Source organism: Narcine bancroftii, chromosome 2 (assembly GCF_036971445.1).
Source record: "Narcine bancroftii isolate sNarBan1 chromosome 2, sNarBan1.hap1, whole genome shotgun sequence".
Lineage (NCBI taxonomy): Eukaryota > Metazoa > Chordata > Chondrichthyes > Torpediniformes > Narcinidae > Narcine > Narcine bancroftii.
In genome coordinates this window covers 41,587,615-41,605,761 of record NC_091470.1, presented here as the reverse complement: position 1 = coordinate 41,605,761, position 18,147 = coordinate 41,587,615, and the positions used below count along the sequence as shown (strand labels likewise).

General features: G+C 41.3%; 1 protein-coding gene across 1 annotated transcript; it reads right to left on the bottom strand.

Annotated features, from left to right (window-relative positions):
- Positions 1–8,728: 8,728 nt before the first annotated feature.
- Positions 8,729–14,790, bottom strand: LOC138753431 (heat shock protein HSP 90-alpha). Its single transcript, XM_069916419.1, has 11 exons — positions 14,621–14,790; positions 14,041–14,202; positions 12,464–12,830; positions 12,248–12,381; positions 11,842–12,144; positions 11,594–11,759; positions 11,311–11,501; positions 10,479–10,626; positions 10,132–10,400; positions 9,147–9,480; positions 8,729–9,014 (listed from the first exon to the last, which is right to left on the bottom strand). Exons 2-11 carry the CDS (start codon positions 14,200–14,202, stop codon positions 8,899–8,901), a joined length of 2,190 nt encoding a protein of 729 aa, XP_069772520.1. The 5' UTR covers positions 14,621–14,790; the 3' UTR covers positions 8,729–8,898.
- Between the last annotated feature and the right edge of the window lie 3,357 nt (positions 14,791–18,147).

Sequence of the window (18,147 nt, the reverse complement as noted above, 5' to 3'; positions counted from 1 at the left end):
GAGAATTAGCCTTTCTGGCCAATGGAAGAGCCACGACTGGCTGAGCAGTCGTGAGTCTGAGCGATAAGAGAAAGGTTGACCTTATTGGTCCAAAACCTCTTGGTCCGACTGTTCTTTTAATCCATTAGTTCCCATCTTCCGAATTAACTTGCTTCATTCCCATACGAAGAGAGTTCCCCCACTTTGATTGTGAAATTCACTTAAATTTCAGGAGTTAGCAATGGAACTGTTTATCATACTGGGTTCTCAAATAATTGCTTATTTTTGCCTACATTGTATATCGAGGGAATGGTGTTTAAAACATTCCTTCAATTCTTTGCGAAGAAACCTATTTCAAAGGAGTTATGGCGTATTGTAAATTGAAATTTGTAAATTTAAAATTGTAAATTGGGCTGTCAACTTTCTAGAGGAAAAACACAATGTTAGGGAAAATCAGTAGGTCAGGCATTGAAAATAAAAATACAAAACCTACGTTTCAGGCTTGAATCCTTCATCAAGGAATGATAAATTGTCGGCAGGCACCAGAACAAAATGACTGTCCCACAGGCAGGTGGATAAGGGAGGAAGGGCACGCCTGCAAGCAGGCTCTTTGTAGGGACCTCTTCCTCCTCCATGATTCCCTTTTCCACTCATCCCTTCCCATTAATTCCCACCTTGGCATCTTCCCCTCGGCTGATGGAAGTGCCTTACTTCTACCTCTCCCTCCTCACCACCATTTGGGGCCCCAAACAGTCCTTTCAAGTGAAGCAACATTTCACTTGTGTAACTGTGGGAGTCATCTATTGAATCTGGTGCTCTCTTTATGGCCTTCTCTACATCTGAGAGACTGGATGTAGACTGTGAGATGCTTCGCTGAGCACCTTCGCTCTGTGAATACCAGTGGCCAGCCATTTTAAATCTGTACCCCATTGTCTGTCCATGGCCTCATTTACTGTCATATCAAGAAGACCCATAAATTGGAAGCGCAACACTTAAATTTACCATCTGTACCCTCTCCAACTGGATGGCATGAACATTGACTTCTCGAGTTTCTTTTAGCCTACTCCCTTTTCTCCCTACTATCCCATTCCTTGTCTTATTTCCTTCAGTTCTCCATCCCTTCCTCCCCCTCCTCCTGCTTGCTCACATGCCCTCCCTTCCTTATCCACCTATTACCTCTTGCCTTGGGGACCGGACTTCCCCTGACTCACTATTTTGTTCAGGCACCTGCCTACATTTTGTCTTGCCAAGGCCAGTCAACAGCTCTCAGACATATCCTCCTATTGACCCACAGGACCCCACCAGCACACATCAAGCCACTTGTCTCCAAAACCAGATCCAACCTCAGGTCACTTCCCCTCCACGGCCACTAACTTCATTCTCTCCCACCTTCACACTGCCCATTTCTACCTCCTACCCAAGACATACAGATTCAATAATCTGGGTAAACCCATTGTTTTTGCCTGCTCCTGCCCCACCAAACTAGTTTCATCTTACCTTGACTCTATCCTTCCTCCCCTGGTCCAATCCCTCCTACCTACATTTATGACACCTCATATGCCCTCCATCTCTTCAATTATTTTAGATTCCCCGATCCGGACCACCTCATCGTCATAATGGATGTCCAATCTCTTTATACCTATTCTCCACACAGGTCTGAAAGCATTTCGCTTGTTCCTGGACCAAAGACCTGACCAGTCACCCTCTATTACCACCCTCCTCTTTGCCTGGCAGAACCTATCCTCACTCTAAATAACTTCTCCTTCAACTCATCTGACTTCTTCCAAATCAAAGAAGTAGCCATGGGTACCCACATGGGTCCCAGCTTCACCTGCCTCTTTGTAGGCTTTGTGGAGCAATCCATGTTGCAAGCCTATACAGACAAGACACCCACAACTCTTACTCTGGTATATAGATAACAACATCGGGGCTGCCTCATGCACTTGTGATAAGCTTGTCAACTTCATCCACTTTTTGTCCAACTTTCACCCCGATCTCAAACTCACCTGGTCCACTCCGATAAACACTCTCCCTTTCCTGGATCTCTCTGTCTCCATCTCCAGAGACAAGCTTTCCACTGACATATACTACAAACCCTCGAAATCCAACAACTACCTGGACTTCACTTCCTCACACCCTGCTCTCTGCAAGGATTCCATCCGCTTCTCTCAATATCTCCGTTTCTGCAGCATCTGTTCCCAGGATGCGGTCTTCCAGTCCAGGGGTTCTGAAATGTCTGTCTTCTTCCACAAACGTGGATTCCCATCCACTATTATCAACTCAGCCCTCACCCGCATCTCCTCCATTTCCCACTAATCTGCCCTGGTCTGCTCTTCCCCCAGGTGGAACCAACATAGAATCCCCCTCATCCTCACCCCACCAGCCTCCGCATCCAAAACATCATCTGCTGGAATTTTTGGCACTTACTGCAAGATTCCAAAACCAGACACATTTTCCCTTTTTTTTGTAATTCTTTATTCATCGCACTATGAACCATATCAACCGATATATTTACAGGTGCATCCCTTTAAATGTTCACAGTGATATTTTCTCTTTTTTCCTCCCATCCCTCCCTTTTCCCCTTCCCACCCCCTCCAAAATCAGTAAATATTTAACATATAAAATACAATCCAACAATATCTTCATACAAAAGGAATAGAAACAAAAAAGACGTATCATCTACTTATTCACATTAAATCTGATCGTGTTTATCTTCTTATCATTTTAGGTGGTGGTGGTCCTAGGCCTGCTCTTTCTGTTATGTTCCATTCATGGTTCCCAGGTATTTTTTCAAACATTGTAACTTTGTCTTTTAAATTATATGTGATTTTTTTTTTCCAATGGGATACACTTAAACTTGGTTATATATTCCATTAATGATTATAGTCATATAGTCCCATGTGGCCATCTTATAGCTTTATTTTCACTTCTTTTCCGCCTCTTCACCACCTCCATCCCTTTTTTCCATTACTGTTTTTTAAGTTTTCCTTTTTAATCTCAATATATGACAACGCACTTAAGACATGAAATACCCCAACAATCCCCACAAGCAATAATCCTTTAACCCCAAATGAACCTCCCCTCCTTGGATTGTCCCTTGTCCCTTGACGGCAACCACAACTCCCCTTTCCATTCGGTTTGCAAACTTACTCGCGAGCGTCAACCAATTTCACAGTGATCATTATTCTCCCCCCCAGAGAACACTATTTTCCTATACTTATAACAAAGCTCTCTTTTTTCCCTTCTTCCCCCTTCTCTTATCCATATATATTTTTATATATACATTATCTTTACTTCATATTTTTACATATTTTTGTATATTTTCTTGCCAGTCTTCCTTCTTGTCACTCCTCCTCCTCTCTTCTCCTGTCCTGCAAATGTTCAGCAAATTCTTGGGGTTTCTTTGGGTCTGAGAACAGTCTATTCCGTTCCCCAGGAATAAATACTTTGAGTACTGCTGGATGTCTTAATATAAAGTTATTCCCTTTCTTCCATAAGATTGTTTTCGCCGTGTTGAATTCCTTCCTCTTCTTCAAAAGTTCGAAGCTTATGTCCGGGTAAAAAAATATTTTTTGTCCCTTATATTCCAACGGCTTATTGTCTTCTCTAACCTTCTTTCTTGCCTGCTCCAGTATGTTTTCTCTTGTCGTTTATCTTAGAAATTTTACCAATATGGATCTCGGTTTTTGATGTGGTGGCGGTTTCGGTACTAGTGCTCTATGCGCCCTTTTGATTTCTATTTCTTCATGTGAATCTGTCGTTTCCATCACCTTCGGGATCCATCCTTTTTTATAAATTCCTTCATATCAGATCCTTCTTTGCCTTCTTTCAGGCCCACTATTTTTATCGTTTCACCTACTGTAGTTTTCCAATATGTCAATTTTTTGTGACAATAAATCTTATGTCTCTTTAATTTTTTTTTCACTCTCTTCCAACTTCCCTCTTAAATTATTTATCTCCATTTCTACAGCAGCTTTTCGTTCCTCCACATTTTCTACTCTTTTCCCTATTTCAGTCATGATCAACTCTAAGCTTTGCATTCTGTCTTCAGCTCTTTTCATTTTTCTTTTGATTGAACTAAATTCTAATGATAGTATTCTTTTCATGACCTCATTTGTTCTTCGAAAAAGGCTTTATCTAAACTTGGTCCTTCTATTTTACCTTCTTCTTTCCTTTGAAAATCTTGGTCTTCTTCCTCCTCTTCTTCTTTTGTGTCTATATCTATGTCTGTGTCATCTTCTCTGTATCTGTGTATCTTCATCCTTCTGTGGTGAGCTGCTTCTGTATCCTTGCTGGGCCTCCAGCTGCCGTGTCTCCTGTTGTTGGGCTTCCTGCTGCAGGCCGACGACCCACTGCTGGGCCTCCTGCCGCAGGTTGTCCCCCTGCCAATTGCCCCGTTGCTCCTCACCCTCTTCCAGCCCTTCATTCTCACCACTCTTCTTCTTTCTTGCTGCTACCCCCAGCTGAACGCCCCGATACTGGATGTCTCTCAGCTGGCCGCTCCCTAGCTGAGTCCCCCTCCCACCGGTGTTAACCCTTTCTTTAACTTGAGCAGTTGCGCACGCACAACTCTTTGCGCATGCGCGGTTGCTCACCTCTTCTTGGCTCTTTTTGAAGTCCGCCGGTTGGGAGGACACTGCTCTTCTGGGGACTCACCAACACTGGAGATCAGCCACTCCTCTCCACAGCTCTGATGTGCAGGTAGGGCCTTTTTCTTTCTTCTCCAGTGATTTTCCTTCTTCCCTTTTCACTGTTATTCTTACTTTTTCTCTTTTAGGTGCCATCTTCTGTCTCTTCTTTGTAACTTTCTCTTCCTGTATTTTGTTTATAGAGTTCTGTTTTTTCACTTTTCTCTGGAGAGGGCTAGTTCCACCCAACCAGCCACTACTCCATTATGTGACTCCCCTCCCATTTTTCCCCTCAGCCTTCCGTGGGGACTGCTCCCTCCCTACCCATCGCACTTCCGGCACCTTCCCCATGCCCGCAGGAGGGGCAACACTTGCGTTCACACTTCTTCCCTCATCATGGTCTGGGGCCCCTAACAGGACTTTCATGTGAAGCAACACATCCAGAGGACTTACTGCATCCAGTGGATTCTGGCATTCTGCATCAGAGAGACAGGTCGCACACTGGGAGATCGCTTCACTCAGCAGTTCTGCTCTGTTTGCAACCACAGCAACCTTCCAGTGGCCAACCATTTCAATTCCAGGTCACACTCCCGTGCTCACATGTCTGTCCTTGGCCTTTACCTACCCTGACCACCAACAGATTGGAGGGCACAACACGTTATTTTCCATCTGAGCACCCTCCAATCAGATAGCATGAACATTGACTACTGCCTCCCCCCACCCTTTTGTCCTGACACTTGCCTGCATGATCTCATACTTTGATGGGCTCAAGCCCATGTTGGCTACTTAAAGGACATTGTTTGACCTGCTGAGCTTCTCCAGCATTTTTTTTAGTTTAACCACAAAATTTTGTGATCGACTTCTATCTACATTTTGTCATACTTTGATGAAGGGCTCAATCCCAAAATGTTTGGGTTTTAAAAATCTTTATTTTTGCTACATACGGTTTGACCTGCTGAATTTCTCCAGCAGTTTTTACTTTTGTCAGTGCGTGCAAACTTTAGTGTTTTACTCAAGCTCTATTGAGAACATCCTGGACACTGCCATCAGTGTGGTACAGTTACTGCGCAACATTGGATTGGAGGTCAATCCACAGGACCTTAAGAGTGCCATAGTTGACCATGTAATGTGTACTTTTTTCTTAATCTTTTCATCCAATTTGCCATTTTAGGATAGTGTGTTTTATTTATCCAATACAATTAGATGTATCTGGCATTTTCATCTACTCCGGTCTCTTGCAACAGTTATGGCATGTGGTCACACCTGTAATAATTAAGGCAGCAAATGTAAAATTTTTCTTCATTGGGAATATCAAAAAAATATTAGAACAGGGATATGATAGAGCATAAACCACCAGTTAAGGCCTTTGCTGATGTTATGAAGTACTGCTCTAGTCACAAGGACATTGGCAAGAACAGTAGCAATGAGGTGAAGGATAGGTTGAGCGGGTTTTCCTTTGGAACAGGAGGCTGGTCACCACAGAGCACAAAAAATATGGTTATATTTGAAAGGGACAGAATAGGTTCACTAAGATGTTGGCAGGATGGAATGTTTTCCTTGGAGCAATGAGGCCAAGTGCAAACTGATTGAGGTAAACAAAATTGAGACAAAGGTCATGTGGACAGCAAGGTAACATTTTTCCTACACACAAAGTAGAGGCTTAAAAGGCTAAGGATCCAAGAATATTTATTCAACTCCGAGGATTGGACATTAAGTGAAAATTGTTATTTTCACATTTTAATTTACAGTACCTAGAAGCCAATACTGGCTGTTTAAACCCTTGCTACCCAATTTAACCCACAACCCCATGTTGTGGAGGGTGGGAGAAAACTAAGACCATGGGAAAATCTAATGTAGATACAAAATCATTAAACAGCAGTAAATTCAAACCAATGGTTGCTAGCATAGTGTAAGTGTTACACTAACTGCTAACACTAACAATTTTAGTAGCATCTGGCCCACAGTGTTTATATCAGGGCTATAAACCAACTTGCTGGTATATAGTATAGGAGGACATGGTGGGCTGAAGAACCTGTTTCAGTGTTAAACTCTCAAGTTGAAATTTAGGGGCATTAAATGTCACAATGAATAGACAGAATGGGCCTATTCCATTTAATAGATTACCAAACATACATTTTAAGTTATCTGCAGTTATTTCCACCCAGAGATATGGGAGATTAATAGAAGCAGAAAATACATGTACTTTTAAGCAAAATGTCATAACTCAGGATACAGAGTAGCAAGAGAGATAAAGAGGTCAATTTTTTAGTCCAAGTGGCCAGAAATTCTACAATTCTTCAAAGTGGAATTTCAACTGGAGTTGAGGAAATGAAAAATACCAAGATCCAGATTTCAGGAGCAAGGATTGGTCCACATTTAGATTATCTGATACTTATACCAGACAGCTGTCAATATTTAACTACTCCTTTAATTCAATACCAGGTCAGATACAAAAGTATTTTGGCTGCAGCAACTCCAAACAAGAGATGTTGTCATGGAAAATTAGCATAATGTAAATAACCAATAAATTGGCTATTTAGTGAACTAGTTAAGCTGTTTTTGTCATTCACACTGGACCACTGTTTCCTTTAACACAAGGCATCCCTGGAGATGTCTTAGCCTCCACTGGTGATGTTCAAGTGACACATCAACCAATGGTGGACCTGCTCTAAATCCTGATCAATTATGATCTTCTATGTAAAGAAAATGAATCATGCCTAATTATGCCATTTATGTACAGCACAAGTTCCCCAGCACGTTATTGTGACAACCTATATAAAAGACCATGGGCAAGTTGTAGTGGCAAGAGCACACAATTTATACAAAGACCAGGGGAAGAGCAATGGCAGATGCATCCTCCCAGAAAGCAGAGAAAAGGATGTACAGAGCAGAGGGGTTTCTCTGCTACCCAGAATTCTGTAAGGGCAGATCCATCATTCTCAGACTTTCCTATGGTCCTTTAAAAATTTCAGGGAAACAAAGTTTTACACTTTTTAAATAGATCACGATTTCTCCAAATCCTATTCCAATAATTTACAGTACAACCACCACATTCATTAAGTGTATTTACATTTCTTCTACTTGGCCTTAATATTTTGTTTCAAGTTCCTACACTCAAAACAAACAGGTCACTACTTTGTCCCTGGATAGTCCCTCTCCCTTTCACACTGGGCTAATTAGCACAATGGCATCAGATGACCCTGGGGATAATACAACTTACCTAGGTGGTCCAGTTTTCACACTTACCAATATAATGACTATTAATTACTAGGACAAAGTGCCAGGGCAAAAGGGGTTAATGATTCAGAGAAGTGGTTGTGTTTTTTTTAAAAAAGCAGCAGAGAAGAGGTTTTTGTTTAGAGATTCACCCCAAATACAGAAGAGGAATTCAACAATGATATACAAAGGAATCAAATTAGTATTAAAGCTTCAGGTAAAATACTAGATAAAAGTGTGGCAAACTTGCAAAATATAAAAGGTTAAATAGATTGCAATTAAAAAATGACTGTTCAGCAGCTATTTTTCATTGCTTATCTATTTGTGATCAGAACAATTGTCCTTGGACATCAGAATGTGCTTCCAACAGCCATAAACCCCTCTGCCATGATTAGCTCCTTCCCAATCTAGGAAAATGCAGGGTTACATGCTTAATCTTAAACTGGCATCAACTCCTACCACAAATTGCCAAATTACTTGAATATATATATATTTAAACTAATTGTTACCATCATATGCCTATTTACAAACAGCAATCTGCAAATGTCAGTGAAATCTGATGAATACACCCAATAGCTTGATATTTTACATAGTCTTCAAAAACTTTGCATTCAACAACTTGAGTACAAGTGCTATCCTATTTGACGTGGCACTACTACATGAAGTCAAAAAACCCCAACTTTGCAAATCAGTGACATTTTGAAACATTCACACTTTAAGTGTACCCACTGATAAGAAACCCATGGATAGTCAAAACAAATCCTATTGCAACTTAGGATGACAATTACTACAAAAGTATGCATCATGTTAAGTCTGTAGACATTGAATTCAACAACTTCAAGGAATTCAAGTATTTATTTTACTTAAACACTGCCCTCTACCATCTTTATAATGACAGACAAAAAAAGATTTAAACTTTTATTTAACATATGCTCAAGCTGGCAACTTAGATATTTACTGAACAGTTTACAAAACTCCATGTCACCCATGCATTACGGAATAGTTACAGCTGTATTTACTACTTAAACATGACTGTAACAGCCCTTCAAAACCCAAATATCTTAACATATGCTGTTCAATCAACCTCTTCCATTCGTGATGTATCATCATCATCATCACCTTCCAGTGGTGGCATCTCTTCTGCAGTTGTTGGACCTGTATCCTCCATGACAGGATCTTCCTCATCAATGCCTAGACAGGAAAAGCCACAAATCTTCATTTAATTACAAATGGTAAAGCAAATTGATACATCACCTCTACATCTCAAATGTTCTTTTAACATTCATGATTCAATTGAGAAAAGCTTTTGTCATTTGTACTTACCAAGTCCCAGTTTGATCATCCTATAAATGCGATTTGCATGAGTTTGCGGATCCTCCAATGAAAAGCCAGAAGAGAGGAGTGCTGTCTCAAATAGAAGAATGACTAGATCCTTTACTGATTTATCATTTTTATCAGCTTCTGCTTTCTGCCTTAGCGTTTCAACAATTGGGTGATCAGGATTGATCTCCAAGTGCTTCTTAGCTGCCATATAGCCCATTGTCGAATTATCTCGAAGTGCCTGTGCCTTCATGATTCTTTCCATGTTGGCAGTCCATCCATATGTACTGGTTACAATGCAACACGGAGAGGCAACCAAGCGATTAGACACTGTTACCTATAGTGTGTTGGGGTGAAAGGAAAACAAGGAATGTTCTTTAGCATCACAAACTACAGGACACTGTCCACAATCATTAAGTTATTTCAAATTTCCAATGAATTGAAAATACCAATTGATATTCACTTGTTAAAAGCCATTCTAATCAATTCAGAATCTCACTTACTGTCAATAATCACATTTGGTTACTAGATCCTCCCCCCCTCCCCCCCCCACACTAAATTAACCAGTTTCAACTCTTGAAACATTAACATTTAAAACAATGCTTCCAGCAAACCCTCAGCTTGCAGTCCCTGAAAAGCAGCAATTTAAAAATTTATTCCCTCAACTTTCTTGTCATGTTCTTTTAGAAGTCCACAGAACCAAGCTCCAGTAATTAGGTAGAGGACTCAGCACTGCCAATTCTGAGGAATGACTTTAAAAAGTGTGAATAGTTGTCATTTCCATGACTTTCTTAGCCAAGTTTGTTCATGCACTAGTCTTGTTCCCCTTACCATCTCTCCTCGATGACTGCCAGTTCTCAAAACAATCTTGAAATAACATCTCATGTTAAAAGTAAACAACTTTTTGGTGGGGGAAGGTTCAATATATAGTCTTAATCTATTGACTTTGTTCAAAGGCAGGTAATTAGTTTTTTTTAAAAAAACCTACTTTCTCAATTTTCTTCTCCAAAATGTCCTTCATTATCTTGCACAGATTCTCAAAATTTGCCTTTTTTTCTTCCTGCTTCTTTTTCTCCTCTTCATCTTCTGGAAGTTCCAAACCTTCCTTTGTTACAGAGACTAAAGTTTTCCCATCAAATTCTTTCAACTGTTGAACACAGTATTCATCAATTGGCTCTGTCATGTAGATTACTTCCAATCCATGTTTTCTTAACCGTTCCACAAAAGCAGAGTTGGCTACTTGGTCCTTTGTTTCTCCTAGAAATCAAAATAATTCCAACTCTCAAGTTTAGAAGCAACACAATTCACAATTCAATTAGACAGTGTTTTACATACCAGTTATATAATAGATGTGTTTCTGGTTGTCTTTCATACGGGATACATAATCTTTGAGAGATACCATTTCATCCCCACTCACTGATGTATGATACCGAAGCAATTCTGAAAGCTTTTTGCGGTTCTGAGAGTCCTCATGGATTCCAAGCTACAAGAAATTTATTTTTCTTTAAATTTATCATGCAAAACAACGTCATGCTTTCTGTACAAAATTGAATTGTGGGCCTATTCACAAAATAAAGCTGGTGTCATAAGACCCTCAATCATGGTCTTAGAATTTAAAGCAAAAACTCTTGGATGAACTCAATAAACCAAGCAGCATAGGAGTAAAAGAATTTACAGTCAATGAAAGATTCAGACTGAAATGTTGACAATTCTTTCTACCACTGATGCTGCTTGACCTAGCAAATTCTTCCAGGTCGCTCTAGTCTCTTCTGTCCCAGAATTTAATTGTACCTCTAATCTGGCAATGTTGGGACCTGGCCATTGTCAGACCACAGAAATTGATCAAAGGCATGCTTATTAGGACTGAGACTATCTTTTCCATCTCTTTGATGACATCCTGAAGGGCAAAAATACAGCTGAATACAAGAAACAAACAGGATCACCAAAACACTCAGGCATATTAGCACTCTCAACACTGGCCTGGTGGCAGATGCAAAAAATGTGCCAGACCAGAGAGGTACAACCTGTATTACTATCCCCCCCCCCCCCGCCCCATACCCAATTCCAAAATCCTGAAAGCATGCAAGTAGACCACAACTTTCAACTATCAGAAATCTGAATATTCCCCTCATGATTTATTATAAACCACATCTTAGATTCTGTTTACCTTAAGATTTTTTGAAAATTGCTCATACAATTTTTTGTAGTTTTCTTTGTCCTCTGATAGTTCTGTGAAGAGCTCCAGACATTTCTTCACCAGATTCTTCCGAATAACCTTTAGAATCTTGCTCTGTTGCAACATCTCACGGGAAATGTTAAGAGGTAGATCTTCAGAGTCCACAACACCCTTGATAAAATCTAAGAACAAAATGCACAATACTACTTGTCCAAAAACTACATTCATCAAGCAGTGAACATTCAAGTTTTTAGTTTTCCTGTCAAATACTTACTCAGATATTCTGGAATGAGCTCTTCACAATTATCCATAATGAAGACTCTTCGTACATACAACTTAATATTGTTTTTCTTTTTTCTGTTCTCAAACAAGTCAAATGGTGCTCGTCTTGGTGCAAAAAGTAATGCTCTGAACTCCAATTGACCTTCAACAGAAAAATGCTGTACAAAAAATATAGGATTATTTGCAAAGTGTTAATTTGCTGTTTAAATATACCATCATTTTCTAGTACACAGAACTTACTTTTACTGCTAAATGTTCCTCCCAATCATTTGTCAGACTCTTGTAGAATTCTCCATATTCTTCATTTGTAATATCTTCAGGATTCCTTGTCCAAATTGGCTTGGTTTTGTTGAGCTCCTCTTCATCAATGTATTTCTCCTTGATTTTCTTCTTTTTTTTCTTGTCACCTTTCTTTTCATCTTCTTCTTCATCTGATCCAACATCCTCAATTTTTGGTTTGTCATCTTCTGTAGCATCATCCTCTTTCTTTTCTTCTTTCTCTTCTTCATCATCACTAATCTCCTTATCACGCTCTTTCTCCACCTGTTCAAATAAACCAAGATCTTCGTTTCAAGAGGAAATTGATTCTTTTTGCATGTCAAATATTGCCATTTTAAAAAAGCCAAAACATCCATTTAAGACTTACAAACAAGGTGATGGGGTAGCCAATGAACTGTGAATGCTTTTTCACAATCTCCTTCACTCTCTTTTCTTCTACATATTCCATTTGATCTTCTTTCAAATGCAAGATTACTTTAGTACCTCGACCAATCTCTTCACCTGAGAAAGTTATTTCAGTAATTTATCAAAAATGAAGCCAGCCAAATATGACAAGTTTACACCCAAGTTTTCACATACTAACCATGATCTAGTCGAACTGTAAAAGATCCTCCAGCAGATGATTCCCATACATATTGATCATCATCATTGTGCTTGGTGATGACCGTCACTTTCTCAGCCACAAGATAAGCAGAATAAAAACCAACACCAAACTGCCCAATCATTGAGATGTCAGCACCAGCCTGCAAAGCCTCCATAAAGGCTTTTGTTCCAGACTTGGCAATGGTACCAAGGTTGTTGATAAGATCAGCTTTGGTCATCCCAATGCCAGTATCTTTAATAGTCAATGTGTGCTCTTTTTGATTTGGTACAATATCAATCTTCAGTTCTTTACCAGAATCCAGCTTGCTTGGATCAGTCAAACTTTCATAGCGAATTTTATCAAGTGCCTTTAGTGAGAAGAAAACTATTGTTACCAATTATAAAAGACAACTACATAATTTTTGTAGCAAAAAGCAGGCCATCACCAGATATTCATTTCAAGCCTATAGATGGATTTCGACAATCATCTAATCCTTGAATAACTACTCAAAGGACCATCGTCCCCCCAAGCCATCCTAAAACCCACAAAATTGAAATAGGAGCTAAAAAGCTTAATGCTGGCGACTAGCCAAGGACATGATCAACTTGTGTCAGTATACAGCACTCAGCTTCAATTCCCGGTTTGGGAAAATGAAGTACAAGGCATAACAAACACAGAACATACAGCCCCATTAAGAGCACTACTAATCTTGCACTTCATGTGTCCAAAAGTTTAAAGGAACAAATATTACCAACTTCAAGCATGAACTGGTAGATTTGTACTGATAAATGTTGCCAGATATGGTCAGTATTGTTGGGACAATATCACAACTCCAAACAAGGTTAGTAAATACACTGAGGTATCTCAAGTTAGCCATGCTCGCTCTCCATTCATTCAAAGACAACCAAATCCATGTTTTTTTTTAAAAAAAATCACCACCACATGGTTAAACCCAGATGTTGATGACCCAAGGGAATGAAAGCACCTTTATTTACAGCTTGCTGTATTGCTTCAGTACAAGGGTATTAAAGGTTACGGAGAGAAGGTGGGGACAGGGTACTGAACTTTAAGATCAGCCATGATCTCGTTGAATGCTCGAATGACCTACTCCTGCTCCTATCTTCTATGTTTCTATGCTCTTTAAATCTTGGAAGTGGTTTCCAACTAGATGCCCTGAACTTGTGCTTTAAACTTCAAATTAACTCAGGGTAATCATGTCCAAAAAACCCTAATCTTCAGATTGCAAACCCAATTTGTAGTAAAGCAAGGCTGCAGCGACAGTGAAAAGAAAAACAACCCAGCAGGTCAAACAGCATACTTCGTGTAGCAGAGATCTCGCCCACACTTCAGGCTTGAGCCTGTCACAGGCACCCGACCTTTCCAGGCAGGAAAGCACCGCAATTCAAGCACCTGCTTCGACCTTGACAAAGGGGGGGGGGGGGGTTGATGCCGATTTATCCCAGTTGGCTTGCACCTCATCGGCGCTTTCCAAACTGACCCAAGAGACCGCTGAAAAGCAAGTGCCGGAGCGAGTTAAGTGTTAAAAATCTGGGTAAACCACCGCAGAAAACACTCACATCCGAAGAGTTCGAGATGAGCTCTCGCAGAAATATCTCTTTGTTGGAATAAAACGTATTGATGATCAAGGACATCAGCTGGGCGATTTCCGCCTGAAAGGCGAAAGTCTCCGTTTCTTCCTCCATGGGCATTTCGTGGGCAACCGGAATTTCCTCAGGCATCTGGGGGGGTTTAAAAAAAATTAACGACGATCGAGATAAGCGACGGCTGAAGCAAGTTAAAAAAAATCACCCGTGTTAACAAGACCCCAGTAACCCCACATGCGCAGGCAATGCTCCACCCACCAGAAAAGCTTCTAGAAAAGTCTCGGTGACCAGAAGCCTCAGCGCCGCGACGGCGCTCCATCAATGAACCGACTGCAACGTTAAAGTGCCCGTTCAAAACACCAACCGCGTCAAATAATTTAAAAAAACTTCTCGGATCATATTACGGGGATCAGAATTAACGACCCAGTTCGTTTTTTTTCCAAAGAATTGAACTTCATGAATGGTCGTTTCTGAATATCCGAATTTTGACCTCTATTCAGTTTCATTTCATGGAGGACATATTAATCGTTAAGAACTTTTCTTCAACTTTTACCTTGATCGGTTTCTCCCAAGACGTTCGCTGACTCAAACTTGCCTCCCTCACACACACAAACGACCACAAGCTCGGCAAATGCGGCGAGAGAGGCGGCGGGTCGCCTTTTATAGGGCGCCTCGACTTCGCGCAATCAAAGTTCGAGAAACATCTCGAAACCCTGCTGGAAGGCGCGGCTGATTGACAGCGGCTTGACCAATTGGTCAACGCCCTGACCGGTCGCGTCACGGCCAATGGTCCAATCCATGCCGCGAGGGCGGAGACGACGGAAGGCGCGGCTGATTGTCAGCGGCTTGACCAATTGATCAACGCCCTGACCGGTCGCGTCACGGCCAATGGTCCAATCGATGCCGCGAGGGCGGAGACGACGGAAGGCGATGCGGGAAGGCGAGCGGGGTTTGCTGGAATTTTCTGAGCCGAGTTGACGACTTGGCGGTGCCGTGTGGGGAAAAATCACGTCGTCTCAAGGAAACGATAATAATATCCAAACTCTCTCATTGATTTTAAAACGTGCTCGTACTTGGGTAGCCAAGTATTACCTCAAAACTGGAACCGCGGTTCTAGAAACGCCTTGCGGCTTTTTACCTTCTGAAGGTGGGCAGGCGAGAAATAATAACGTGCCGGGACCCACCCGCACAAAAAGTACTGACCAAATGTGTGTTTGACATTTATGATGAGAGGCGCGGTTACTGGTATCTTCGTTAAAGCTGGTGAAGAAAGTAATGTTGGTGAAGCAGGTAAACCCGGCACATACAGCACATGCCCGTCAGACAAAAAACACTTCAGCGGGTCTCCATCAAGCAGACCGGGAACACCCTTCAGTTCGGGCCTTGAATCGACGGCTTTTTTTTCGGGACTAGGAAGAGTAAGCTCACGCCTGTTTTGAATTTTGCAGAGAAGGAGGCGGGGTGTGATGGGGGAAAGATGACTCTAACCCCCCCACCCCCGATGTTGTTGAAGCCTTACTCATCGCTCGTCAGGCCATCGATTGAAAAGAGAAGGAAAAATGCTCGAGGTGAAATACCACCAGCCGCTGCTGGACGTCGGATGTCAAAATCAGCAGTATCTTTGAGGAGGAGCAAATGGAAATAACCTTTTTGTCTCTTGGGAGAGGCAGGTTGATCTGCAATTTGGCGAACCCTTTTAGCCGTAACCTATCTAGGCGAGAAATAAGAAACCCAGCGGGTCAAACGGTGTCCTGTGGGGGGGTGGGGGGGGGGTAACGATACAGAACCAACGTTTCGGGCTTGAGACCTTTGGCAAGGTATACGACAGAGAGCGAGAGAGATCAGAGAGGCATGCCCAGTCAAAGTGCAGGCAGGGTTGCGGCTGTGACCTGAAAGTTGTCCTGCAAAGTGATCACCTCACCCAAGCACTTGACAATGAGCATCAAATGCAGGCTCCACATTGGAAGGACGAGAAGAAATGTTTCTCGGAGTAAAGAGTGTGAGAGTCCCTGCCTAGATGGAACATCCACTCCTTCTCACCACCTTCTTTGGTGTGGAGAATGGTTATGGGAACAAGGGGATCACTTTCCCTTCAGAATGCTTTTAAAAAAAAAACATAATAAGCAAACAAGACGCCCTCACGGCGGCTATCCTGGCATGTGCTGGAGTGGCGGATGATTGGGAATTGAGCACTGGTTCCCTTCAGATGGGCCTCCGCGGCCAGATGAACCTGCCCATGCCTTCAGTCGGCGTGCTCTTCCTGCTTCGTACCAGCTGCCGCAGCTGCCTCTCGATTTCCCAATAACCACGGTCTCCTCTGCAGCTGCCGCAACCAAGACCTCAAGTGAGACAAGCCCCTGTCAAGCCCCTCCCCATCATATAAAACCATGGCGCCGCAGGTCCTGATCCTGGCACTGATCCAAGGATCAGGCCCTCATCTTGCTCGCTCACATGATATCAAGAACAAATATATCATTCTCGGACTGTATCTATAGAAGAAGTAAGTTGCATAAAATGAGAGAGGCATAGAGAGGAAAAGGGAAGTTCCATAATTTGGATTTAGTCCAGAAAATCGGATGCTTTGATACCACGAAATCCTGAGGGTGTTGGATTATTGAGGTTTAACTGCATCACTCAAGGTATCAGCAGATGGCACTGTTAGACTGAGACTCGTGCATAAGATCAAACTCAAAAGCATTATTACAATCTACCACGTTGAGATTATAAACACTTGTCAGAATTCCTTTAGTTGAAAATAATTGATTTTAAAAATAGTATGTCAGTCTTGTGAGATTTGAAAAACTACTTTTTTCTGGACATTCTTTCATGGCATGTGGATAGCAACAATTTCAGAATCAGAATTTATTTTCATGAACGTCGCAAAAGTCGTTTTCAGCAGCATTCACAGTTCAAACATTTATATAAACCACCTTACATTCTGGGTATAAATAATTCTGTAATCAAGGGAATGACTTAGCACCACCTCAGGGCCAGTTGAAGGTGGGCAAACAGTGTTTCCTTGGCATAAGTCACATTCCAAGCAATGAATGAATAAGGATGGAAAACTTGCTTGCCTAATATATGTTAATGATCCAATCATTTCAGAAGTATATCTACTGATACATAAAATATTTAATTCACTAAAACAACACTCAAAAAATGTAAACAAACCTGCCATTCCACTTTCTACAGTGCCCTCCATAATGTTTGGGACAAATACACTTTTTTTTCCTTTATTTGCCTCTGTGCTCCACAGTTAAATTTGTAATCAAACAATTCACATGTATTTAAGTGCACATTCTAGATTTTATTCAAGGTTATTTTTTGGTGGGACCTTGTAGAAATTACAGCACTTTTTATATATTTCAGCACCATAAGGTTTGGTTTCATAGATGTTTGCAATTACTCAGTATGGTTATTGCTTCATTGATGCAGATATGAGAAACTTGGCATGCTTCTGAGCTTTCAAGTCAAGTCGATTGTCATCTGATTGTACAAGTACAGCCTGACAAAACAGCGTTCTCCGGTCCTTGGTGCAAAAACATCCAGACATACAACCAGATATAACACACACAGAGAAATAATACTTATGCAGAACAAGTATTATAGCTATAAAATAAATAAATATTGTTTTGTACAAATGAGAGTCTCAGATGTTTGGTATGTGCAATTCCTTTGGCGTTCAGCAGTATCACTGGCCATGGGAAGAAGCTGTTCCTCAGCCTGATGGTGCTAGTACTGATATTCCTATATACCTTCCCCAATGGGAACAGCTGAAATATGCTGTGCGCAGGGTGGAAGTCGTGCTCAATAATTTTGCACACCCTCTTCAGACAATGATCACGATAAATCACATCGATGGAGGGGAGGGAGACTCCAGTGATCCTCTCTGCTACCTTTGGAGTCTGTAGTTGCTATTTTTCAACATGAGGACCAATGAGAGACATCTGTTCATGATGTCTTCTGCAGACAGTAGTCATTGCATATACATACCTGCCACCTGAAGAGTGTTTGTGAACTGTTGGATGTACATTTGGGGATTTTTCTTCTTTAAGATGAGAATTCTTCTGTCATCAGCAG

What these genes read in the sequence shown, in the direction of transcription:
- LOC138753431 (XM_069916419.1), bottom strand. Translation starts at nt 14,202, where the DNA reads ATGCCTGAGGAAATTCCGGTTGCCCACGAAATGCCCATGGAGGAAGAA. An exon ending in ACACATCTATTATATAACTG is followed by an intron (nt 10,401 to 10,478) that starts GTATGTAAAACA and finishes TTTGATTTCTAG; the next exon opens with GAGAAACAAAGGACCAAGTA. An exon ending in TGGAGAAGAAAATTGAGAAA is followed by an intron (nt 9,481 to 10,131) that starts GTAGGTTTTTTT and finishes AACACACTATAG; the next exon opens with GTAACAGTGTCTAATCGCTT.